This window comes from Maylandia zebra, linkage group LG22 (genome assembly GCF_041146795.1).
Source record: "Maylandia zebra isolate NMK-2024a linkage group LG22, Mzebra_GT3a, whole genome shotgun sequence".
In the NCBI taxonomy this organism is placed as follows: domain Eukaryota; kingdom Metazoa; phylum Chordata; class Actinopteri; order Cichliformes; family Cichlidae; genus Maylandia; species Maylandia zebra.
In genome coordinates, this window is record NC_135187.1 from 30,371,986 (window position 1) to 30,399,905 (window position 27,920).

The 27,920-nt window shown below is 39.6% G+C and overlaps 1 protein-coding gene across 3 annotated transcripts in view; it reads left to right on the forward strand.

Moving 5' to 3' along the window:
• ctdp1 (CTD (carboxy-terminal domain, RNA polymerase II, polypeptide A) phosphatase, subunit 1) overlaps nucleotides 1–27,920 on the forward strand; it is a 99,759-nt gene that overhangs the window by 6,486 nt on the left and 65,353 nt on the right. For 2 of the 3 annotated variants that reach the window (XM_004563700.3, XM_004563702.3), the window contains exons 6-11: nucleotides 826–916; nucleotides 1,716–1,882; nucleotides 8,332–9,375; nucleotides 12,008–12,149; nucleotides 12,271–12,501; nucleotides 15,182–15,335. In XM_004563700.3, the coding sequence (XP_004563757.1) occupies nucleotides 826–916; nucleotides 1,716–1,882; nucleotides 8,332–9,375; nucleotides 12,008–12,149; nucleotides 12,271–12,501; nucleotides 15,182–15,335 (1,829 nt within the window). The remainder of the gene's footprint in view (nucleotides 1–825; nucleotides 917–1,715; nucleotides 1,883–8,331; nucleotides 9,376–12,007; nucleotides 12,150–12,270; nucleotides 12,502–15,181; nucleotides 15,336–27,920) is intronic. The other variant, XM_004563701.3, reaches the window with a different exon arrangement.

A 27,920-nucleotide genomic window follows, 5' to 3' on the forward strand; every position in this document is an offset into this window, starting at 1 on the left:
ACTTTAAAGTTCGGATATGTATTAAATCACCTTACACTTTCATTTTTTGCATTTTGACACTTTGGGAAACTTTTCACCTTGTACTACCCGTTTGTGTCCATAAGAGGGGAGTGTCTGCTCATACTTTGTGTTCTTGCTGATGTTTTGTTGGATCACTTATCTATCTGCAAGTTGCAGTTGTACTTAAACTTTAAAACGCTTACTAAACCCATGTAATGTCTCAGATGTTAGCAGGTTTCTTGCCAAGTTTGCAGATATTTACTTTGCACAGCGCTTGGCTGCTCAAAGTAATCCTGATGTTGCTTTCTTTCTAAATGAAAATATTTTACAGCTTTCTGATTCAGTAACGTTATATTGATATGTTAGTGTGTCTAAGCAGCTTGTTTTTAGTATTCTGGGTGCAAACTTTCATCAGGCAATAAATGGTAGGGGCAGTCTCACTCTAGTACTGTTCTGCCTCCATATGATGAATGTTTAATGCATTTTGAATTGGATTTTACTGCTGACCCTGATGCAGTGATTCAACATGTTTGAGATCAGCGCTCCTGCCATTGACAGCTTTTGCTGTGGTTTCGCAGCCTGTACAGTGGCTGTCCTGTTTAGTCACTGTACATTACTGTCCACGTTTCTTGATAGACATTTTATTTCAGTAAAAATCCCTGGGAAACTTGGATTGATTGCATTCAGGAAGACCAAAGAGAAGGTCAAGAAAAGCTTGTCAGTTTAAGAAAAATATCCACTGTTGTGTTGAAGAAGTGGTTACAGTTGCATAGATTAAAAAAATAATAATAATTTAAATCTGCATTTTTTTGCTTTTCTTTATAGGCTTCCTGGATCCTGAAAAGAAGCTTTTCTCTCATCGAATCCTTTCTAGAGATGAATGCATCGATCCATTCTCAAAGACTGGGAATCTTAGGTGAGAATTTCCTACCTAAGACTAGATCGGTCGCTCACAGCTTAGTCTAGTGATCAGTCCTTGTCTTCTGTCTGGACTCTACTATACAGGGTTTTGTTTTAAAAACAAAGAGAAAGATTCGGGGTATGTTTCTTTTGGTTTTCTTTGGTGGTTATGTAAGGATTTGATTCTAGTATTTACACTCGGTTTCCAGTTGTGTAACAAGTTGTTATGCTTTGCCTTCTCCTCTGATTGGCTGTGTTCCGAGTGCGTGGAGGAGAGACTTTACACAGGGGGCGGAGCAGTGAGACACAAGGTGAAACAGAGAGCAGAGGAGCAAAATAAGCGTGACAACAAAATGAGTAGAGAATTCACTGAGTAAAAAAACATGAATAAAACATTTCTTTTTGTTCCGTTTTTCTTTTTTTCTTTGTTTGTTTTTGTTTTAAGCAGATAATAACCAAAAACCCAGGAGCTGGTTAATCCAAATAATTTTCTTAGCGCCATTATCCATTTGTTTAATGTCTTTATTGTCATTGTTTGTTCATGTTTGTGCAGCACAAATGGTAGAGCTCTATTGTTCTTTCTCAGTGTCACTTATGAGTGGTTGCCAGCGATGCCTCTTCTTGGAAACCCAAAAGCGGAACTTTGATATAAGAAATTGATGTTCCCCTTATTTCCCTGTAACCACAAATAACACTACTAGATTTTTAATGGGCTGTCTGTGTTGAGCATCTGCCATGACGCTCAGCAGTTTTTACTGTTGTTTTGAGCACTGTCTTTCTTTCTTTCTTTCTTTCTTTCTTTCTTTCCTGGATAGAAACCTTTTTCCTTGTGGAGATTCGATGGTCTGTATCATCGATGACCGAGAGGATGTGTGGAAATTCGCACCTAACCTCATCACTGTGAAGAAATACATTTACTTCCAGGGCACGGGAGACATCAATGCTCCTCCGGGATCACGGGAAGCTCAGATGGCCAGGAAAGGTATGGTTCACCCACTCATCTTTGATAAGGTAATATGTCCATTAAAAACAATCTGGACCAACAATTCTTTTATGCAGGTAAACACCCTGTAATAAGATTATTTTCTTCTTCCTGCTCCTTTTCACACATGGTTGTAGTGCTTTTTGATAGAAAGTGTGGTTGGTTTGTTTGAATTGTTGTACCAAGTGTGAAATAAATAAATAAATAAATGAATAAATAAAATAAAAATAAGTGATGCTTAGAGAAGTTTAATTGGAAAACACACTATCTCATGGTTCTCTGCCTTTAATCAGAAATTTATGCCTGCAGTGGTGATGGGAATCTTTGTGGGAAGTGTCTGGGCTATAGTTGAGGGTCACTTCCAACAATCAACTATTTTATTTATTTATTTAATGACGCAGTCAGATAAACAGGAGCCGAATTAATTGTCCAGTTTCAGACATTACATAGATTGTTCACTAAATGCTTTCGTTTCTGTTTCTGTCTGGATCAGATATTAATGTTCCTCAAAAGACTGTAAAAATGTAGCAAATTGTACATTTGTTTAAAAACGAAGAAACTTCACAACCACAGACGAGGCTCCCGTAACCTCAACCACTAATATGTCAAGTTCAATTCAATTCAATTTTATTTATATAGCGCCAAATCAACAAAAACAACAACAGTCACCTCAAGGCGCTTTATATTGTACAGTAGATCGTACAGTAATAGATACAGAGAAAAACCCAACAATCATATGACCCCTATGAGCAAGCACTTTGGCAACAGTGGGAAGGAAAAACTCCCTTTTAACAGGAAGAAACCTCCAGCAGAACCAGGCTCAGGGAGGGGCGGGGCCATCTGCTGCGACCGGTTGGGGCGAGAGAAGGAAGACAGGATAAAAGACATGCTGTGAAAGAGAGACAGAGGTTAATAACAGATATGATTCAATGCAGAGAGGTCTGTTAATACATAGTGAGCGAGAAAGGTGACTGGAAAGGAAAAACTCAATGCATCATGGGAATCCCCCGGCAGCCTACGTCTATTGCAGCATAACTAAGGGAGGATTCAGGGTCACCTGGTCCAGCCCTAATTATATGCTTTAGCAAAAAGGAAAGTTTTAAGCCTAATCTTGAAAGTAGAGATAGTGTCTGTGTCCCGAATCCAAACTGGAAGCTGGTTCCACGGAAGAGGGGCCTGAAAACTGAAGGCTCTCAATTCAATTCAATTTTATTTATAAAGCGCCAAATCACAACAAAAGTCGCCTCAAGGCGCTTCATAGGTACAGAGAAAAACCCAACAATCATATGAGCCCCTATGAGCAAGCACTTTGGGACAGTGGGAAGGAAAAAAGCTGGTTCCACAGAAGAGGGGCCTGAAAACTGAAGGCTCTCCCTCCCATTCTACTTTTAAATACTCTAGGAACAACAAGTAGGCCTGCAGAGCGAGAGCAACTCTAATAGGGTTATATGGTACTACAAGGTCATTAAGATAAGATGGGGCCTGATTATTGGGGCCTCCTTGTATGTGAGGAGCAGGATTTTGAATTCAATTCTGGATTTAACACGAAGCCAATGAAGGGAAGCCAATACAGGAGAAATCTGCTCTCTCTTTCTAGTCCCTGTCAGGACTCTTGCTGCAGCATTTTGGATTAGCTGAAGGCTTTTCAGCGAGTTTTTTGGACATCCTGATAATAATGAATTGCAGTCGTCCAGCCTGGAAGTAATAAATGCATGAACTAGTTTTTCAGCCTCACTCTGAGATAGGGCTGCTCAATTAATCGAATTTTAATCACGATTACGATCTGGGCTTTCAACGATCATTAAAAATGACTGAGCCGATTATTAGCCCCTCCCTCATTTATCCGCGACACCTTAAAGGCCAGTCCGTGAAAATATTGTCGGGCATAAACCGGTCCGTGGCGCAAAAAAGGTTGGAGACCGCTGATTAAGAGGACCCGAGGGAAGCTCGGAAAGCTAAGCAGAAGTTATTTGGAGAGGAGAGTGACTGCCGTTGGTTGAAAAGAGAGGTAAAAAAAAAAAAAAACTTCAGTGGTGTTGCACACTATTTTATATTATTTTTTAAAGTCATTGTTAACCCTTTAAATCCGGTCAGAGCAGCACGCTCCGTTTTGTGTAACTACTTTTAAATCCCTGTAGAATCTGAACCACGTAAGCTAGCGCAATAATTTGTTTTGCATATGAAACCGGAGGAGTTGTACTTACAACTTATGCCATCAGCTTGTCCTCGGTCACGGTTTCCTTCCACATATAGCTTTGCAAAAATTGCATAAAAAGCGCTTGCAGGAACAAAAACATAATATTCCAGAAACACGCTTTGCCGATCCGATCAGCTGTTCATAACACTTCCCACAGTGAAACAGACATCAGCGCGAACTGTCTCATGTCCGCCATTTCCTGGCCGAAACCGGAAGTGACGTCATTTTCGCGGAAATGTAGTTTTTTACTTGTAGACCTTAAAAACCTCTACTGGTCATGTTTGACTTTTCTGAATAGTTTCTGGGATGCTTAGAACTCAAATTGCACTGCTGGAAATAGTTTATTTTGATGCACCTGCTGTTTTCTTTGCAAATTTGCATCATAGGATTGTTTTTTTTGTTTTACCTGCAGTGTATATAAAAATTGGTGTATCTCCAAAATAAAACTATGAAGACACTCAAAATAAATTTCCTGTTGTTGTAAACTATTTTTTGCAACTTTTTTGTATTTAAAGTTTTGAAGGATAAGCCTCTTAAATTTCTCCAAGTAGAAATATATGTAAAAAAACAAAACAAAAACGATTTTCTATTTTTTTGTAGTTTATTGCACTTTTTTGCAATTAATGTAGTTACTATGGACTTAATGCATACATATTATTAAAATATGGGCTATAACAGTTATTTAGCAACTTGAAATGCTCCCACAAATGGCACTACAACATGTAAAAAAATAATATAAGCTCTGGCGGACTTGGTTCTATAGTAGGTCTTAAAGGGTTAAATAAATATCGTCAAATAATCACGATCTCAATTTCAGTGAAAATAATCGTGATTATCATTTTTGCCATAATCGAGCAGCCCTACTCTGAGACAGGATATTTCTAACTTTAGAGATGTTGCGCAAATGGAAGAACGCAGTCTTACATATTTGTTTAATATGTGCGTTGAAGGAAATATCCTGGTCAAAAATGACTCCAAGGTTCCTCACAGCGTTACTGGAGGCCAAGGTAATGCCATCCAGAGTAAGAATCTGGTTAGATACCATATTTCTAAGCTTTTCAGGGCCGAGTACAATAACCTCACTTTTATCTGAATTAAGAAGCAGAAAGTTAGCGGCCATCCAGGTCTTTATGTCTTTAAGACATTCCTGCACTTTAACTAATTGGTGTGTGTTATCTGGCTTCATAGATAGAGCTGGGTGTCATCTGCATAGCAGTGAAAATGTATGCTATGTCTTCTAATGATACTGCCTAAGGGAAGCATGTATAATGTAAACAGAATTGGTCCTAGCACTGAACCCTGTGGAACTCCATAATTAACCTCAGTGTGTGAAGAGGACTCTCCATTTACATGCACAAATTGGAGTCTGTTAGATAGATATGATACAAACCACTGCAGTGCAGTACCTGTAATACCTACAGCATGTTCTAATCGCTCTAATAGGATATCATGGTCGACAGTATCGAATGCTGCACTAAGGTCTAGCAGGGCAAGCACAGAGATGAGTCCACTGTCAGAGGCCATAAGAAGATCATTTGTAACCTTCACTAAAGCTGTTTCTGTGCTGTGATGAGCTCTGAAACCTAACTGAAACTCTTCAAATAAGCCATTCCTCTGCAGATGATCTTTTAGCTGTTTGACAACTACTCTTTCAAGGATGTTTGATATGAAAGGAAGGTTGGAGATTGGCCTATAATTAGCTAAGACTGCTGGGTCTAGAGATGGCTTTTTGAGTAAAGGTTTAACTACAGCCAGCTTGAAGACCTGTGATACATAGCCGATTATTAGAGATAGGTTGATCATATTTAAGATCGAAGCATTAATTAATGGCAGGACTTCTTTGAGGAGTTTTGTAGGAATGGGGTCTAAAAGACACGTTGATGGTTTGGAGGAAGTAATTATTGAAGTTAACTCAGAAAGATCAATTGGAGAAAAAGAGTCTAAATGAATATCAATGGTACTGAAAGTAACTGTAGATAATACTACATCTGTGGGATGATTATTGGTAATTTTTTCTCTAATGATAAGAATTTTATTTGTGAAGAAGTTCATGAAGTCATTACTAGTTAACGTTAAAGGGATTGTTGGCTCAAGGGTACTCTGACTTTGTCACTTTTCAAGGACCAAGAAGCTATGTTCTTCTTTTATACTGCCAGTCTTCAGAACTAATAACACTGACATCAACAGTGCTATTTTTAAATTTTTATTTAATAATTTAGCATATTTACATGCCAAAACTAGCACAACCAACTTATCTTACCCAGACAACCAGAACTATCAATGTTGGCATCCTGATTTCATTGAAGAAATTGTGAGTATCAAACACTTAATTTCTGCCGTCCTGCTGAGCTGAATTGTGATGCACCATTTTTCAATCACATTATATTTATGAATAAATCAGAGACCAGGTGGTAGTTCAATATTCTAAAGCAATATAGTGGACAAAGCTCTGAGGCATTCGGTATTGCTCTCAAATATTTATTCCCCAGTAGATCTACTTTTCTGTTTATATTATAAACCCCACTGATTCAAACACCGAAGATTTCAGCCATATTTTCTATTAAAAAAATTAAATATGATAAAGATTGATCTTAAAATTTTAATGAGCCGTTTATGTTGTGGTCCAGCTGAAGCTTAGCCTATTGCATGGTTAACTGATATATCACTAAATAAAAATAAATAAATAAATAACAATATAGGACCAGAGCTGTGTGGGTTATATCATGGGTGAGTTCCAGTTACATTAAATGAAAAGTTCTTGCTCTTACCACGCAATTGTCAACCTTTCTAAGCTTGAAATGCATCACATAATGTCAGAGTAATTGGTTCTTTGTACTTTGGAATATATTAGCCTTTGTTGAAAAGTTTGTTTGTTCACTATTTAATTTGCTGAATTCTCTTTCTGATGGCTGATGCACACTGGCCTGCCTCCTCAGATTATTTCACTGCCCTCTCTCGTCCATCCAGCCCTGTGGGTCACAGTGATACAGCATGCTTGTTTGAACAAGGAACCTCATTCGAAGTTTGCAGTAGATCTTTCTATCTTATTAAAATGATAAACTCCTTTGCTTGAAGAAAACATGACAACCTGATTCCAAATTTTTCTTTTTTAATTCTGTGCTGCTGATTGGTTAGCACAAAGCGAGTTGCTTTCACCGGAGTGATTCAGTGTACACAACCTCAATTTGTCTTAGAGGAAGACTCTGCTCCAAGAAGTGTTTGCCAAAAGGGGAAATTGGAACAGCGCTTCCTGAGCAAAAATCTAGGAGTGTGAAATGTCAGGAGGGTTATTAGTGAGAGGTTTATAATTGGAGGGCAACAGACCTTCCAGAATTAATATAAAACATGTAACCATCAGCTCGAATAAAGTTATGTGGTTCAAAAAAAGGAAAATGATGCAGGTTAAAATGGTGCAGAGAGCACTGCCTGCATAGGGTTTAACCACACCTGAGACATTTTTATTGCTCTTCAACATGTTGCTCTTCACCAGGGATTTCATACAGTCTTGTTCTTCCTCTACCCATGTGTGTTCTTGTACCTAACAACAATGGAATCATTAAGTTAATCGGTACTCAGTAGTACTAATGTAACTCAGTTGGTAACCAGGTTTAATACCCACCCTACTGTTGGCAAATGAAATGATGTGCTGACATGTCCCAAATATCTTTAGCATGGTGGAAGTGAAGAATAATCAGCTAGCTAGCCATACAATCCTCGAAATCGTTCCACCAATAATGAAAAAACACTTTAGACCCGATCCTGTCCTGAAATACACCACCTCACCAACATGTGAGTTTTTTTAGGGAAGTAAGGCACATGTTTGGGGGGCAAAAATTAAAATAATATACTTGGAGTGAGATGGGGAAAAATATTAATTAATGTATTGATTGCCCATTTCACTTTTTTCATAATGGACAGAATAAAAAAACACATTCCATCTTTCTATGAATTTGTTTTCTAAGAATTTTATAAACCAGCACAGTTCTTTTATTCATTAGTTCATTACCATTTTGTTGCTGTCAGTACTCCATTACTAGTACTGCAACTCTAGTATCAATGCACAACCTCTGTTGAGCACATCAGTTGTAGAAGATAATCTTTGATGACCACTGGCAGTAGCTAAGTCCTTAACTCACCTTTTTAATTGTTGTTGTAACTTTTGGGAATCAGAAGCTGATCTCACTGTAGTCCCACCTCTAGGTTCTAATTCGTGTGTCCTTGAATACTTTTAAACTTCTATGTGTTTTTCCAGCAGGAGGCTCTTCGAGTCGACCAGCAGAGAGCACAGAACAAACAGGGACGCTTGGTGTCGATGAGCAAAATAATGGCCTCAGGAAAAGGGCAAAGGACAATAATGTTTCCAGAAAGGAAGAGTCCATAGCACCTCAGTCTTCTCAGGACATGCCATCAAAAGAACGGACACACCCGACAGCGGATGAGGACGAATCGGGACAAAATAAAGGTTCAGAGACTGAAACAAAACCTGTGGAAGAATCCAAGGACACCCAGAGAGATGAGATTACAAATGTTAAGGAAGACGATACAAATGGGACGCGAGAGGACAAGGAAGGTGCAAACTCATCGGCACCAAGACATGAGTCCAATAACCTAGACTTTGACCTTTCCAGTGACAGTGACAGTGACTCCATTACAGAAAAGCCCCCCTCATCAGAGAGTGACGGTGAAAGTAGGTCTGGCCAGACAAAGGAATCCGGTCAGGAAGGAACCACGCAAGAACCTGCTTGTAAGGATGGGGCAAAGGAAGAGGACAGTAAAGGCAGAGCTGAAGGTGAAAGCAGCTCTGACTCACCAGAGCCTTCAGTTCTTCTGCCTGACCCCGAGCTCGGAAATGGCTGCTCAGATAGGAGAGAGCCAGAAACAGAGTCCCAGAATAGTGAACAGTCTGGTGTTACCATGGGCGAGGAGCTGCTGGATCAGAGTATGGAAGATGACGAGGAAGAGGAGGAAGAAGCTGATAATGACCAGGACGATCATCTCATCTATTTAGAGGAGGTGCTTGAAAGGATCCATGCAGAGTATTACGCCCGCTATGAGGCATACTTGAGGAAGGAGGCCTCTGAAATTCCGGACATTCGGAAGATCGTCCCAGAGCTGAAAAGCAAGACACTGGAGGGGACGACGATAGTATTCAGTGGTCTGTACCCCACTAACTACCCCATGGAAAGAACCCGTGAGTACTATCATGCCAAAGCGCTGGGGGCCAAGATCAGCAAGAATCTGATTCTCAGTGCACAAAATCCCAATCGGACAACACATCTCATCGCAGCAAGAGCCGGTATGTACAGATGCGTGCTAGTTAAAGTATAGTGTATAGGCTTTGCTGGTACTGAGTGGTGATGTCGCAAGTTACATGTACTGTATTAAAAGATGGATGAAGCCATAAGCGTGAAGCAGAGATCCCTTAAACCTGGGACGCATAATGGACAACAGGGGGCAATCTCATTCTCAGTTGATTTATTCCTTTAAGGAATATTTAATTAATGATGGAGTGATTATGTATATAATCACTAGTTTCAACCCTACTTCTTAATAGTTGTGCATAGTGTTCTCAGCTTTAGTTAAATCTGACAATTCAGTTTTTATGGGTTTATTTTCAAGCGTTTCCAAAAAAGAGTGGATTTCAAGTGCTGAACGCCTGCTACCTTTCACTCTTTTTCTGACCTGTTATTTAGCAAGATATAGTTAGTGATTTTCTTTAAGGTAACAATATGCTGGAACTGTGTGATTAATGCAAATTATGGTTTGCTAATGGTGACATTTGGTGAATGGTGAATTTAAGAAAGCTCACGTAAGGCTTGTTTAAATGTCAGTGAATAAAGTGTCATTAGAGTTGATGTATCGTAGAGGTCAGGCATACAGTTAAGCAGTGCGCTGGTGTGACGAGTTCTGGTTAAACTTACGAACATGGTTTAGTTCTTTGCATCAGTACCAATGAAGCTGCAGCAGCATGCTCTGTTTGCCGAAACAGAAACTCAGTAAGGTGGTTATCAGTGAGATTAGATTACATGCATATGAGCATGCATGCAAGAATGCAGCATCAACGAAAACTAACATTTAGAGATGTAATTGTAAATACAATGAATGACTAATGGAGGAAAAATGTATTGTCATAGCTATACAGCTTTTCTTTATGGAAGAAAGTGTTTCCCCAGGAATGAAGTGCATACGTGAATAGATATGAAAGTTTGTTTTAATGTTGTGCTAAAAATAAAAACATACAGATTTAAGTAACATTACTTGAGTGAAATGAAATGAATGAAGTGAAATTCATACACTTTGTTTTTTTCTAATTAGACCTACTGAAGTGAAAGAAACATGTTTTTATGTCAGAGTCCCTTTACCCAGCTTGGAAATTGTAGATTCACGGCTTCCATTGCCACCAATCAAGTTTACCATGTGAATAGAAGCATAGGAAGTGGCACTGTTAACCTGGGATGCAGTCCTGCTGAGAGCAGCACTTGGCAATCAGTCACCTCATACATCACCAGGATAGCCTGAGATGGAATATATGCAGTAGGATACTTAAATGGAAATAACTTCTGAAAATGCCTGTTACGTTGGCTGAACAGCAAAGTGGGCAGCCATGACACACATCCTACGAGGGTTAGTGATTAAATAATCATAGCTTTAACATCTATGCCCACTTAACGACATGGGGTACAGCAGGAAGCTGTTTATGTCCCCCACGTTCTCCTCCATTAAACCTGTCCATCAAGACTCTGTTCTTTGATGGGCCCCTAACACAAACACATACAAACTCGGAGTTAAGTTTTATTTTTGCTGTTAAAGCTGTTAAGGGTATATGGTATCAGAAAAATTAAACTGTCAGATCAATCATTTTAAAAGTTCATTTTGAGTCAAAAAAAATAGCCACGTGGATTTGAAGTGGCCATGGCAACTGTGACTATAATCCTGGCAGTCTCTGCCATTCCAGCTTTGCTCTAGACGCAAATATCTCAACAGCTACTGATAGACTGTAATAATTTTTTTCAAACATTAATGGTCATCAAAAGTGAATTCTAATGCATAAATCTGCGTGTCAGTCATATTGGTTTATAAACAAAAACTCAGCTGTACTTGTTTAGTTGCTCATCATAGCTCCATATTGTTATTCTTCTTCTACTTAGCGTAGCTTTGCTGATTCACAGTTTAAATTATAAGAGATATTTATCTTAGCCTGAGCTTTGTTATACCTTTCTTTTTACAACCTCCATATTTGTTGATGATGACTAGATTTAGACATTACAGATTTGAATTCATCACTCAGTAAGACCTGCTGTGGTTGATTTTCAGTAAAGATCAAGTGTAATTTTTCATACCTCAGCCTTTTTTTCCTATTTCATCTCCTTAAGAATGGCTTCTTGAAAGCCATCTTTCCACTGAGAGCATTTTTTGGCTGTTTGACATTGGACATTTAAATTGTAGAGATTAGTTTGTTTTGATACATCTTACTTTTGTAGCTATCAAATAGTAGTATGTTGACCAGGATGTAAATAGATCTGGCAAAATACAGCTGAACTGCAGCTTTGCTCACTTTGCTCAAGCATTCAGCTTGTACATCAAGTACAAGTTTCTGCACTCAGTAATTCAGTCTGATGTCTTTGTGTCTGTAGTGTTATTCAGCACTTTATCAAATAAAACCTGACTTTTAGGAGTTGGATTATGCCCAGATTTGGCAGGGAAAAAAAGAAAAATGAATGGATGTTGACCCCGGTGGTTCCAAGAGATAGATCCTTTGTTATCTTTCAAAACATATTGGCCAGGTAATTATTTTCTGCTTTCCAGTAGGGAAAGTGGGATCATCTATCTGAATTATTCAGCAGACGCAGAGTGAGTGCGTGTTTGGTAATGGCTTTCGATTGTAAGGTCAAAACTCGCTCGCATTCTCTTCCATCTCTGTCATCCAGGCACCGAGAAGGTCCGTCAGGCACAAGGTTGCAAGCACCTCCACGTTGTCAACCCAGACTGGCTCTGGAGTTGTCTAGAACGGTGGGAGAGGGTGGAGGAGCAGCTCTACCCACTGAAGGAGGATTACTCTAAGACAGCACGGTGAGGGCGTTGTGATCTTATGGAAACCAGCCAATTGATGATTTAAAGCATACTAACTGCAGAAGCCCAAAACTTCACTGACTATTTTTCTTTTTCCTTTTTATTTTTGGTCTGATTAAAGGAGCAACAGTCCAGCACTTCTCCCTGACAATCAGGGCTCCCTGCAGAAACCTATTTTCCACCCAGCACCCATCCACCCGAGAACTCCACCTGCATCTCCAGAGGTTCGCACATATGACTCCATCACAGGGAAACTGATTCGCAGGGGCCCTGCAGTGTCCCGTCCATCAGCCTACCTCCACACGGCAGGATCTTTGTTGCTCTCTGATCCCAGAGAGCAGTCTGGTCTCAGGTACTGCAGGACTTTACCGTGAAATAAACAATATTTTGTGAGGGATCATGGGGGATCATACACCATGTATGATGCATCATGTAATATACCAAATTACACAACCTCAATGCAACAACATTGCACCAGTTTAATAGAGCGTGGAGCACTTCTATCAAAGTATTAATAATCATATCATTACATTTTAAATATGTTGGTTTTCCATTTCTATAATACTGCCATAAACTAGTGCTGAACTCTGAAGCGTCTTATGAAAGTACCTACAGTTTCAGAAAAGTGGCTCAGTGTTTCCACATTAAGCCAGTCTGCTTAAAGACAACTCTTTTATATTAGATCTTCAGTGTACTCCTTTGACTCCTGACTCTCATTTAATCTTTACCTTCTTTGTAAACCAAAGCAGCTGCCAGTGTAGTGATAGTCTACTACATGAATTACCCCCGTTGGAGATGTATAGCTTCCTTAGCCATCAACTGAGGAATAATAAAAAGGCTCCAACACCCTGTTATTGTGTGGACTGATTGTCTTTGATGGTCAGGGATATCATCAGCCACGGAGGCTTCACCTCCCAGACAACTCTCCCACCTTGTATTGTTTACATTTTTGAATTCAGGGCAGTCAGATGTTTTCTCCCTATGCAGTGATCAGAATTGCCAGTCGCGTCCTTGTTTGACAGCAATAATGTGGCAGGTGAAAGGATGGCTTCACAGTTCACCTCTGATCTGTCACTCTGTCATTCATCAGTCACCAACATTGCCAGTTTGTCATTGGGATGCCACATGCAGACGCTGACCTGCATGCTTTATAATAACGCCAGAAAATTACAGACTCCAACTTTTAATAGCAGCTCAAAGTGTTTTTAAGTTGAATATATCTGTGATCATACTCTGTAATTAATCATCTAAAGCGGAAAATTGGCTCATTTTATTCATAGATTAGAGGCACTATGGAGTTTTCAGGAAGTTGCATAACCTTGGATTGAATCATCAAAGAAGATCTGCTCAATTAAGCACTGCCAAGAGGAACCGTAGAAAAGTTTGTCTTCCCATTTGCATCTACTGGGCCCTCGTTACAGAGAAGAAAGCCTATCTGTGTGTTTTGTGACTGGTCTACTCCCTTTTACCGCCTACACCTACTTGTCTATGAGCTGATTATGTACAGTGTTTGCAACCTAATTCTGGTGCCTGACATTTCCTGTAAATATCACTATAACATATACAGCATCAAGAATAAAATGAGAAAAATATGACAGAAAAATGATAATGATACTCTTTGTTTTTTTTATTCATCCTTGTGCCTGGAAGGTGATTCGTTTGGTTCGGTTTGTTTTTCTCTTATCTAAATTTTGAAAATCTTTGTGTTAATCTGCATCTTTATAGAAATGAGAAAAAGTGTCATCGTCTCAATGTTCTAAAAGAAATGTCACAAACTAATCCCGATGTAGATATCCTCTCTAATCCAATTTTTATTTTTATTTTTTTGAAGAGACCTTCCCTGACTTTGTTGGTTGCCTCCAAAGCACATGGAATAACTTCAGTGTGAAGGATGCTCGATGAATTGTCTGTGAAAATCCAAAAGATGTGACAATGCTTCTTTTCAGTTCTCCCAATCAACAGTGAGAAACGCTAACAGCAGCTTAGAAATGGATGCCAGTAATCACAAACGTCAACAAGCAGCAAGCTCCCAGTGCAATAAAGACTCCAGCACTCACGTTGCACAAGGCCAAAAAAGACATTTTAGCTTTGGCTTTCGATAGCCTCATTACTCAATGACATAGTCGCTATGGTTAACCAGCTAATTATTATGTAAGGCATCAAACAAATTCATTGAGTGAGCAGGTAACCTGACATCACATTTGCAAGAAATAGAAATATATTTTACCCCTCAGGATAACAGTATGTTGGACTTGAGCAGGGCATTCTGTGAAGGGTCAGTTGGGTTTTCAGGATCAAATCCAGCCTGGAGCTGTGTTTCTGATGTTTAGGCTGATGTTAGCTTGTTTGCTAAAACGGACAAACTACAAGTGATTTCCCTAAAACATTTAGTTGAATAGATAAGGTCAGCTAAATCATCCAATTTCATGTGCTGGTCTAGTAACTTAGGTGGCTGTTTTGCAAATAAGGAATTGGGGAACTAACCATTGCCAAATTTGTGCAGCATGCCTACGTTATACCCAGCTGAACAACGATACCTTACTTCCTGACATTATGGCAGTATGAGTGGAAAAGCTAGCTTGCATGGTTATTATGGTAGTATAATATCAAACTGCAGATTTTTTGAAACAAGTAAATTTGTTAAAGTGACAAAGCAATTATGTAACTAACATTTTGCTGCAGTAATAACAAACATGGAGGTAGTTAGCCAGCTCACTGTAACATCACACCTGACCCAAGCATATAGTGTATACACTGGTCTCTGGGCAGGCAGGTGCATCTATAAAAACATAAAGTAGTGAAATATAATAGAACATAACAGTGTTGTGTATTTCTCATTAATATTCAGGCCATTGTACACTTTCATGTGACATCTGAGCAGCACAGCATTTAAAGACCACAGATGCCATTAAAAACTGTTTTTCTGATGTAGTACCCACTACCAATTTCAGAATAAAATGTAGCTACCACATTTGGACAAAGTTATTTGTATTTTCAGTGTTTCACGTTTGTTTTATACTTGTGTACCCTAGGGGAACCTCACAGAGTCAGCAAGACGAGGGAGTAGAGTCCGGCCAAGATGATGAGCAGCCTGGACCATCTCGGCGGAAACGACAGCCAAGCATGTCAGAAACAATGCCGCTATACACTCTCTGCAAGGAGGACCTGGACAGCATGGACAAAGAGGTAAGGACGGACGAAACTTTCGTTCAGCATTCGACCTGGTGGCGTTTGAGCTAGACTAGGGAGTCTACAGAAATCTGTCATGTTTAATGAGTCTGTTACACACATTCAAAATAGGCTTGTGCCATTTTGCGCCAACAGTGACAGACACTGTGAAAAGGGAAAGTTCTCTGTACAAGGAATGAGGCAATTAAATGGTTTAATTTCAGCAGTGACTGTGAAATAAATTTCCATACCATACTCACAGCAGGCATCTACCTGCAGTGTTATTGCTTTGCATTGGATGTAGGAATGGAAATCAGAAACTGGTTCTCCAAATCTAATCCAGCAAAACACGTATGCCTCTGAGCTCATTAGTTCTTTTGATAATGTCACCATATTTGTCAGACAGTTATGCACTGCAAAGGAGGGACATCAATTTAGAAGTGGAAATGCTGCACATATTTCAGCCCTTTCCTGCTGTGTTCAAATGCATAGACAGGGAAACATTTGCAAAAGTTGCAAACTTTGCAAATTTAACAAAAGTTAAATGTTATCAAATGGTAAATATAATGGAACCTTTCACAGCAGTCAAAACGTCAGGAGCACATCCTTAAACCTTTCATCTGATATTCAAATCTTTCCACAGACTATTACTTCTGTCTGCTTACTGCATTTTGTAGTTTTGGCCTCACGAGGCAGGTGAAGTGATTACTAATGTCAGGGAGCTCAGCTCCCTCTTTGGTAATACTCTATAATGGAATTCTGAATTCTTCTAATGCTTCAGCAGGGGTGAAAGTGCAGAGCAGATCCTTGAGATCTGCCAAGAGCCTCTCGGTGGGCGATTATTCTAGTGAAAGAGCTATGTGGCTTGTTCACATGGGGTATGACAAGCCACGTTTGAAGTGAGGTCAGTGGTGGATTATTGCGATTATTTTCTTTATCCTCTCCAGGATACTTGAGGGTGCATGGGAGTTTGCCCAACCAGTCTACATGTGTTTTGTGGACTTGGAGAAGGCATTCGACCGTGTCCCTCGGGGTGTCCTGTGGGAGGTGTTGCGGGAATATGGGGTGTCTGGCCCATTGCTACGGGCCATTCGATCCCTATACAACCGTTGCAAGAGCTTGGTTTGCATTGCCGGCAATAAGTCGGACTCGTTCCCGGTGGGTGATGGGCTTCGCCAGGGCTGCCCTTTGTCTCCGGTTCTGTTCATAATTTTTATGGACAGGATTTCTAGGCGCAGCCAAGTGGCGAAGGGCTTTCGCTTTGGTGGCCTCAGAATCTCATCTCTGATTTTTGCAGATGATGTGGTTCTGTTGGCTTCATCGGGTGAAGGCCTCCAGCTCGCACTGGAACGGTTCGCAGCCGAGTGTGAAGCAGCGGGAATGAGGATCAGCACCTCCAAATCTGAGGCCATGGTTCTCAGCCGGAAAAGGGTGGAGTGCCCACTCCGGGTCGGGGATGAGTTCCTGCCACAAGTGGAGGAGTTCAAGTATCTCGGGGTCTTGTTCGCGAGTGATGGGAGAAGGGAGCCGGAGATCGACAGACGGATTGGGGCTGCAGCTGCAGTAATGCAGACGCTGCACCGGTCCGTCGTGGTGAAGAGGGAGCTGAGTGTAAAAGCGAAGCTCTCAATTTACCGGTCGATCTACGTCCCTACCCTCACCTATGGCCACGAGCTGTGGGTAGTGACCGAAAGAACGAGATCGCGGATACAAGCAGCAGAAATGAGCTTCCTCCGAAGGGTGGCTGGCCTCTCCCTTAGAGATAGGGTGAGAAGTGCGGCCATCCGGGAGGGGCTCAGAGTAGAGCAGCTGCTGCTCCACATCGAAAGGAGCCAGCTGAGGTGGTTCGGGCATCTGACAAGGATGCCCCCTGGGCGCCTCCTGGGTGAGGTGTTCCAGGCATGTCCCACCGGGAGGAGGCCCCGGGGCAGACCCAGGACACGCTGGAGAGATTATATCTCTCGGCTGGCCTGGGAACGCCTTGGTATTCCCCCGGATAAGCTGGAGGAGGTGGCTGGGGAGAGGGAGGTCTGGGCCTCTTTGCTTAGGCTGCTGCCCCCGCGACCCAGCCCCGGACAAAGCGGATGAAGATGGATGGATGGATGGATTTTCTTTTGCATGTAATGATAATTTCTCACAGGAAAGCTGCATGGGTTACTGCTAGATTCATTTGTCCTTTGAATATGATTAAAGGGAAGTTAAAAGTAAGAATTCTGGAAAAAAATAAAGCAACCTTTTGTATTTCTTTGTAGTTAATATATACTGCATTCACCTTTAAGCTGCACCATGAACATTTTTTAATTAAAAATTGCAAAAATGGAATGTGTCGCTAACATTGACAGTATGAAAGATGGATGTAGCTCACAACGTTTGGTTGTGAAGAAGCAAACGTGACGTCATAGTAAAACCTGACTGTGAAACTACACGCTCATTGGTGTGTGGTTGACAAGTCGTTAACTAATTATCCTGTGGTTTCATAACACAGGTAATCCGCGTTTTTGAAAAGTAGTTGGAAAAAGATTTATAAAACAGATGTAATTTAATTTTTCTGCCATAAACGTGTCACAGCCTCAGCTATCGCCATCTGGTGGTCTCTGGGTAGAATGCAGGTTTTAGTCACTTTGGCCGCATTGGCTTTTTTCAGCCTGGAAGTTACTTTTGTGTTTTATACTATCTGTGATCTTTAGTAGTGGAAAAAAAATACTCAGGTACTCTTTACACTTTGTGGTCCATTTCACAGACTCACTCTTATTTTACAGCCCACTAATGAACTGTTTTGGTTGACATTCATTAACCTTGCTTAAAAGTGCAGCATGCTTGTGTAGTTTATTGTTGTATATAAACAAATTGGGGGAAAGGAATGTTTCCTTTGCCCATCCCATTGTTTTCAAGCAAATCTATTTATTTTAAAGGTGACTTTCATGGGCTAGTGAATGAATAAAGTAATGAGCAAAAGATTAATCTGGATTGAAAGCATTAAGACTTCTTATAATGAAACAATGAAGATTTTTGTACATGACATAATAGTTTTGTGGCTTTCAACCCTTAAAGTTTTAACTTGAGATCTGGGTATAGACCCTATAAGGAAATTGCACTTTTAGTTAGATGTAATTAAATGATATGGATGTCATTGTGATTGGTCATGCTTTAAACCACAAACTGTCTCCTGTTACTGGGATGCAAAATGATCTGCCTTGTTATTAACTCGATTGAATTCTGGGATTAAGTAACTCCGTAGCTGCAGGCAACCACTCAGCCTGGGAACTGCTTTGCTTTGCCTTTTAGGAAACAGACTCCCCACTCCCCCTATTTTTTTTTCTCCTACACTTCATGTGCTTATAGATCCTTAACTGACTCACACATCTTCTATATATTGCTGACCTACACTACTGCTAAAACCAGCAGCTATTTAACATTTATTTGTTAAATTATATACATATGCTTCCATTGTGATGTATAGTTTGCAACTGCGTCTTATTGTTAAGACGTGGCCTGACTAGCTTGTGTTGGAATAGCAGATAACCCCCGTTGCTACTGTTAGCTAGCATGCTAATTAGTCCATCAGGCTTGCTTTTAGCATTGGCACTTAAGCTAGAAAAACATATGTATTTTTAATGTTCTGTGCCACTGGATGTCGCACAGCATTGCTTTTAAGGTTGTTTGATGGCTTAGAGTAAAACATAAATAGCCTAGTGATTCAGTTCATTTATATTATATTTTCTATTGTTTTGGATTTGGAAAGGCTAACAAAACAGACAACCCAGAGTTCTGCCTGAACACCCATCTTATACACGCATGCCATGAATCCCAAAGCTTGACAGGCTGTTCATGCCTGGGTTCAGTTGCTGAGCAGACAGCAACTGAGGACAGTCCAAAACAATAGAGGACAGTTGCTGTCTGGAAGAAGAATAAATAGATTGAAATTTGATTTTTTTTTAAAAAATGTACATCTTTTCCCATTTTCTTTTTACCAGTAAGCACTAGGGATGGGTATCGTTTAGGTTTTATCTGATACAGTACCAAACCGGTACTTTTGAAACGGTGCCGGTGCTTAAACGGTGCTCGAACCGGTGCTTGAACCGGTGCTTAAAGAATGGAAAACACACACTTTGTCCAAAAACCTCTCATGTTTAGCTGTTTTTTTTTGTAAAAAGATAACAATGTTAGCCTTTTCTGCAGCTATAGAGCATATATGGTATCACTCTTGGCTGGAAGCAGTGCTCAATCAATGGAAAAAACACCAATTTTGTCTAAAAACCTCTCATGTTTAGCTGTTTTTCACTTTTTCTTTGGTCATTTTAGCCTTTTTGGTCAGGGTGAAGGGAGTATCTGCCATCAAACAAGAAGACAGCCGCATGTAACTATGACGGTGTTTGCTAGTTCACCTTACGTGCATTAATGTAATAACGTGGCCAGGACTCGCCTCTTCGGGTTCTTGGGGGATGTTGCGAACTCCGGGTCCGATAACAGGCACCACACCCGCAGTAGATGTGCACGGTGTGAGGTCTCGCAGCAAGCTATCAAATACGGTGCATTTCTCAGCTTTTAAAAAAACGCTAACGCTGCGTCGCCAAGTGTTTCATCAGATTCGAGGTGTTACCTCCTTTGCACAGTATCAGCTTAAAGCACTTGTTGCAGGCTGCTGAGTTTGCATCCTTTGCTGTGAAGTACAGCCAGACTTTTTATTCTGTAGCTCTGCTCTAAAAGAACGTACGTACCTGGGCCCGCCTACTATCCTCGGAAAGGTAAAATGGCTAGAATCCAAAGTGTATGACGTCTCAGGAAAAAAAGCACCAAAATGTGCGCTGCTTTTCGGTCTGGTTACCGTTTATGTCAGAACTGGTGCCATCATGGCACCGGATACCGGTACCCATCCCTAGTAAGCACACAAAACAAAGAGTTCATTGTACTAAAACCATTAATATTACTCAATATAATTCTTTCTGATAGAGGCATCTAATGGGTCCTTTTAGATGCTGTGGCTAAAGGAAAACAGACTGGATTTTAGAACCACTGCAGCCCAATGGAAACTGAACATTGTGGGTTTGTTATTAATCTGCAAATGGAGCAGTCAGTGGTTTGGTCAGAGCTTTGGTATGATTATGTCTGACCTGGTGTAATTAGACTGAAAAAATGGCTTTCATGTCTTTGAAATGCTGTTTTGAAACAGGGATGGTATGGTGCTTGAAAACCATGTATGTGTTCTAAGTATGAAATGATTGTCTTTCATTCATTGATGAACATGTAAGTAAATTAGCTTAACTGTTTTGTTAGACTGAGGTTTGGAAAATGTAGTTTGTTCAAATGTGGTAATTCTCACTGGTTCTACCTTGGTGAAATTATGAGCTCACATATCTCTGTAGGGATTGCTCTGATTATTCTAATTATTCATCCTCTGTGAACTCCTACAGATATAAGAGCTTTTTGCACTCTGTAATTGCTTTGTGTGAAGTAGGGGGCTGAACTACTGGAGGATAGAGCTGCCATCTCTCAATCTTCTGAAGTGTCAAAGCCTCATAGCTGCTCTCTTATAGATGGGGGGGATATATTTCGATGCCCAGGGGAAGCTTGAAAATCACACTTTCCCCACATTTCTGCCCTTAAAAAGAGAGTGCAAAGGAACGTTTGTCTTGTTAAACAGGATTTGGCAATGAATGCAAACCAGGTTGGACACACAAGATGAAATTGAGATTGGAGAGGATCGTGATTATCCATAGGTCCATCCTTAACATCAGGGATTATAGACATTTATGGCAGTTGGCTCTAAGATTTAGGTCATACAGGCTTAGAAACCATTCTGCGATTTCCTGACAGCCTCTGGTTGCTTAGGAAAAACGTGTATTCCCATCAGGTTTGCTGAGATTGCTGTAGTTGCCCATAGCTTGCATGGAAGATGCTGACCCGTCTCCAAACACTCACCAACTACTGGCCAAGCGATAGTTAAGCTTGAATTAGTGCAAAACAAATAGACATCAAGTGCCTTTAAAGTAAAAGTAAATATGTTTCAAAAGGCACAGCTATTACTTTGAAGAGAAACAGCCTCTCTTCCTGGTTTGAGTCACACTTTTCAATTTCATGTGCAGACAAGTTTACCTCTGTCAGCAACCTCTAGCCAACCGCCTGCCAATCATTCATGGATTGCTTTTTTCCCTAAGCAGCCGGAGGGGTCGCAGATTGATCTCGGCCTGTTTGACTCTGGGTTCAATTTAATTAACTGTTCATAAGTATTAATCCTCCTTTGCATAAAGACAGAAGGGGTGAGGTTTGGTGGTCCTGTTCCTGTTGAAAGTCACATGTCTTTATCTAGCACATGCTTTTTTCCCATTTATCACGACCATGTGCACTAAAACTTTAGCATGACAGCATGGACCAAGCATTAATTTTCAGTCTTAATTAAAGGCCAGCGTCTTGCTGATGTAGCACTATAGTGGATAAAGATCAAGTTGCCTGATAAGGTATCCAGAATTGATTCCCAGTATTATTCCCAAAACACAATTGTGTAAATGTGGTATTAGTTCTGAAGTTAATCATTAATTTGGGGGCAATTTTATAATGATTTGTTTAATCTTGCTCTGTTTTGGGAAAAAATACAGTGTCCAAACCCTTATGTTTACTTTGAAGTGGTCTATTTAAACATTTTAAGGCATATAATTTTATTTGCTCTAGGCTGTAGTTCTCAAAGTCACACTACTGGGCTATTCCAACACCTCTTAAACTAATTCTGCCTGATGTGTACGTGTTTAAAGATAAATTATGACTGACAAGGAAATGAAATGAAATTTTACATACTCCGCTATTAATAAATGATAATCCTACTACATCCTGCATAGCGCTTATATCATCTTACTGTGTTATTTCCATAAATAATACATTTACAATCATATTACATCACAGTATTACAAAGGGGCAACTGTTTAAAAAATGTTTCCAAGTATCTGAATAAAGGCACGTTGATAGGCCTTTGGTTTTTTTTAGTTTAGATTATTAGCTTCAGCAATTTATTAGGGGTGGGGGAAAAATCGATACTGTGTAGTATTGTGATATTTTGTTTGCTAATAATGTATCGATACAGGGAGAGCAGAAATCGATATTTTGTTACAAAAAAAAGTTTTTGTGGACTGGAACATGCTCTGACTTCAGAGCATGTTGATCAGCTCCTTTTTCTGAGCAAGAATCCTGACATTCCTTCACTGTCCAAATGTGTTTAACTTTTTTTTTTGGCAGCAATAAACTAAATTTAAGACATGTTTTATTTTAATTAAGTTTAAAACTTTTTTATGTAATGTAAAATTATATTTTGTTTTAATTTACTTTCAAATTCTTCAGTTGCTGAATGGGATGCATAGTTTTCATAAATTGCATAGTTCAGAATAGCTATAATTGTACCAGATGGTTGCATTCAGTTAAGTTGGACTAGACTGTAATACAAACCGTTCAGTTTGTCAACAATAAAACTGACTGAAATGAGAGAAAGACTGAGTGCGAGACTTTGATATTAGATAAAATGAATATTGATAAAGTTTACCTTTATGTACAGAATCTGAATATCGCAAAATATTTTAAAAAATTGCAATAATATCATATCGTGCGTTAAGTATTGTGATAATATCGTATCGTGGGATGTATGGTGATTCCCACCTCTACAATTTATCAGACTTGTAGAACTGTAAGGAACGACTGTTTGCTTCTTGCAAGTGAAGCTTAAAGCCTCGTTCACCATGTTTTGCTCTGTAAAGGGGTAGAGAAGTTGACTCAAGTGAAGGGTCCTTTGTAGATGCACTGCATTTCAAATGTCATCCTCTTCGAACTGTTTTGCTAAAGGCCAGTCTGTGACATTCTTAAACACTCTGGATCTTCAGGGGCAGAGGGAAAGAACCACACTTAATTGGCTCAAGTAAGGTACACATTTGAGTCAGTTGGACAGCCTCACATTTAAATGCCAGCAATGGTAACATGGTGGTGTTTGTGTCAGTTTACCTGGAGCAACGTGTGCAGAGCTGCCTGGCAAATAACCGTGTACCAACTGGATGACCTTTCTTTGAAATTGCTGTGCCCTTGATGGCTGCATTTATGACTGGAAATGACTGGAATCGGTTTTGTCTTATTGCTCTCGCTAACATAATGATGTGGAATGTGGACCATCAGTCCTATGTTGGATGTTATTACTGAGACTCTATGCAGTCATCTGCTCCAGGATTCTAAATCAAGTAAATAAATGAGCATGTGGGTATTATAAAGTCAGGCGAGCAATAAGACTGGTTGTTGTTGGAGTAGCATGCTCCCCCACGCACATGGCTCATTAAGTCTAAGACCATAGTGCATTCATCAGTCACTCTTCACCTGCAAGTATTGATCTTGGTCGTATTTCCCAAAATATGATATGCATGGCAAACAAAATTTATTTATTTTTGTTAGAATTAATATAGAAGATGATAATCATAAGAAGAAAGAAAATAAATGTAGAAGAAGCAGGCCGACCATTAGCATCTGTCTGTCTCATTAAAAAAAAAAGAAAAAGAAAAAAGCCCCCTACAGCCAACCGTAATAACACCTGTTTTATCCATTTGGATGGTCTCCCAGGAGAGAGCATTTTAACCCAGTCTCCTGCCAGCAGAGTCATTTGGCACGTGCTGCACCCTGCCACAGCTAATGTGTGCCAAAGAGACATGCAGAATTAGGTATATGAAAGCCTCTGCTGCTCTCTGTGAACAGAGTTAGACCTGTAATTTAAGTTTTAATGTGAACAGCATAGCAGTCCCACCAGTTTCAACATATAGTGTATTAAGACTTGCAATCTGTGAAATTTAATTTGGCCAACAATGAGCGTTTTTGTTGATTTAAAAGCTTAAATGTATTTATTTTCTTTGCAATAAAGTCACAAGTTTACTTTTAATCCAGTGCAAAGCTCCTCTTGGGGTCAGGGTGCCCTAGCTTGATTACTGCTACTTGTCATCATATCAGTTCTCAGATTACATCAGTCCAAGCGTTTACTAATGATTTATGAATGCTACACAATCTGGAAATACAAGAGGGATAATTGCATTTGATGCTCAGACATGGAGACCTGTCCTGAGCCTTTTGGCATTAGCAAATATGTAGTAGGGGAACTTGGATTTGAGTGGTTGAACGTGTGTTCTTACAGCAATAGCGTATAAATACTCGGAGTGCTTAAATTTAGGTTCATTATGTCTGATGCAAAGATGTGTTTTTAGTTCTGGACATGCAATTAATACATTTACTGGACAGTTTTTGTGATGTCATTTATTTAATTTATTGTAATAAACAACTCAGTTGTTTGTTTGTAATTTGTTTGTGATTTTAGCTCAGTTTGGTGTTTTTAAATGTCAGTCTATTTATACTCACTGAAGGTTTTTAATTCGGGTTGCTGTTTAAGCTCACTTAAAAGACTATTTTAAAAAAAATCTTTTACCGTATTTAACTGCTTCATGTTAACTCCTGATAATTGTCTGGCAGTGTTAACAGAAAAACTCAAACGTCCTTCAATTAGCCTCAACTTTATAGAATACTGTCAAACTTTTAAGGACTGGGCTATTGTCTGACAGAACTAGTTCTTAAGATGTGCTTTGCAACCACATAAAACGTTAGCTGTCTTTAAAGTTATTATGACTGATCACACTCAAAGCTGATTGACAAGCCTCGCATTCTAGAGAAAGATGTGGAAAGTGGAAGATGTGAAATTACTTGAAAACTGCAAAAACAAAGCACATTTTCATGCTAACTGGGCATACACTGATAGCATAGCATTATCCAAACAGAGTTCAATTCTGAAAACGTTTGTGAACAAGAACAGAATGCATTGATTTAGAAATCTCATAAACCCATATTGTCTTCACAGTAGAGCTTAGAAAACATACGTTGGAAGTAAGACAATGTAGCTTTATAAGAAAAGAGTATTAGGTCAAGTTTGAGCGAAGTGAATCTATTCAGATGAAATCATCTACCTATTAAGCTGAGTGTGTGATACGGTCTGTGGTGCTGAATTTGAGTTTCACAACTTTTAAAGAATTTAATTAGAAGACATTAGACTGATCAAATCACACCAATGCTGCAAACAGGAATCATGCCAACACAACCAGCAAATTATTGCTCCCAGTCACACGAATCCATCATTTAGCCCTTGACCTGAAGCGGGATGAATATTCCATCTGGTCCAGTTTCCATTTGCACCAGTCTTTGGCAGCCTGGCAGAAATCTCTCATTTGGCTGTTGCATAATGTCCACTATTGGTCCACATTAAAAAAAAAACAAAAAACAACAACAACAAAAAAGAAGAAGCTTCTATTCCTTTCTGAGCAACTTGGTGAAGGTTTTTTTTTTTTTTTCTAAGGTTAAAAAAACCCCACATCATTGATATAAACACTGAAATCTAAAAAGTAATAACACAAACTGTCACCTGAAGCTACGTGGGGTCTGTTATTTCACAGTAATGTTTTCAGTTCAGCCTTATGCAACTCTCTTCGACTAACCTCAGCTTTTTTAGCATATCTTTTCTGGTAAAAAGAAACCAGCGTGTTCCTGTTTACAGAGCCTCTAAAAAGTTCATTCTCAGAAGATTGCTGCATCTTTTCCGTTTGAGCACTTCAGCTTTCCTTTATTTATGAGGAGCAAGCAGAGGATGGGAATGCCCTTGACTCAAAACAATGAGAGCTGGGTTTGTGACCCTGAGCTAATGAACAGCTGCAGGTATGAGTAGATTGGTGTTGGAGTTCTTTGTGCTCCCGATTCACCGGTCCCAATGCATAACATTACTGTTTTTTTTTTAAATAGCTAGCAATCACAATATCTTCACATCGACTTCTCGTATTCATTTCCATTAATTTCTTTTCCCGATGGTCTCCAGTGAGCATTTTCTCACCCAGCACAAAGCCCTCATCTTCCTCTCCCCACTTTGAACGAGCCATCAACACTCTTACTCCATTCAGCAATCAGCCGTCGGCTCTATTACCACCTCTGACTACCTTTCCGAGATGAAGTCGGTAATTTTGGCAGGGTGTAGCTTATGTAATCCCTCTTCATTGGGACTTTGCTATGAAAAGTTCTCCATGAGCTGCCCTCACGCTGAAAACATGAGCTCCGTGTACACTAACCCAGCATAAACAGAAATTGGTGAGAACAATGATTGCTGATTGGCTGCACAGAAATATGCTGAGCTCCCACTCTGGATTCCTACCTCACACATTGTAGCGCTTGCAGGCATATTGTTTTCTCCTGTGAGTTACCTTAATATAAAGAGAAAGTGATGTTTTTTTTAGGTAGGCGAACCAGTCCTACACCAAAACTTTAAGATTTAAGAAAGTTCTTTTCATAGCTAAGCTCTGGGGTACGTACTACTGGATTTTGTCCAGAAAAGTTGTTGGGGTGGTGTGATTCAGTTCAGTTTAATGTACCAGTTGACATAGCGCCATATGTGTGTGCAGGTGTATAAAAAAGATTGCAATTAATTAAATTAATTGAATTATTTGGAGCAGCTACAACGATCAATCAAGAGAAAACAGACACGGTTAATTTGACACTTAATGTAACTGTGTGTTTGTAAAGCTCAGAGCCCAACCAATTTATTGGCTATCTGCTGATCTATCCATTTATTGATGTTGGCTTTTATAGCAGTCAATAAATAGAAAAGGGAAAAAAAAGACATTTTTTACCAAATATCGGGATCAGTCTTAAATATCCATCAGTCAGATGTTTTTTTTTCCATCGGTGCATCCTCTTTGTGGAGGTCACAATGAAGAGTGGAGGAGAAGAAAGGTGTGCCATTTTTACACAGGTAAAAATTGATTGAATAAGACAAATCTTAGGCATAAAGAATAAATCAGGAAAGATTAAAGAAAATTTTTTTAATGTAATTTTGTTTTAGCTGTTGCGCTTATGTCTGTCCACTAAGGCTCACATTGTCCGTAATAATACCAGTATAAATGTTTACATTGTATAGCAAAGTCGTTGCTATAGCAACACTATGCTTTTTTTGTTCCCTGGTGTGAAAAACAGCCACATATCAGCCTTATGCTTTGTTCTAAAAATTACCAGGGAAAACACTAGCTAGGCAATTTTTCTCTTACTTATTTTTGGTTTAAGGATATATTGCTGTTATTATACTAATATTACTACTATATACTATTATTGCACTATAATGCTGCTGCTGGCAGCTTAAAGCAATAGATTCTCACTTTAAATTAGAAAGTTTGTCATCTGTGACTGCAGCTCTTTGGAATTAATTAATATTGAGTCTATATCACCCACCCCTACTGTCCACTTCTGTTTGGTAATTAAGGTAAGCTAAGTCTTTCATAGTTGTATGTGACTGAGGCTGGTGAGGGAATGCTGCTGTGTTTTTGTTTGTTTTTGCTGCACATTTTGAAAGATCAGTGCCATCTCCTGCTCCTGCAGCAGCAACATTATCTGTTGTCAGTTACACTGGTATGACTACAGACTGGATTGTATACAATACAAAGAGCACCAGTGAGAGTCACAGTAAAGGTATTTTATATGACTGACTCAATGAGTAATTTAGTTACCTTATTAAGTACCCATCCAATCATACACACACGTACAACTGTATTAAGCCGTAACGTTTGCCTTGTT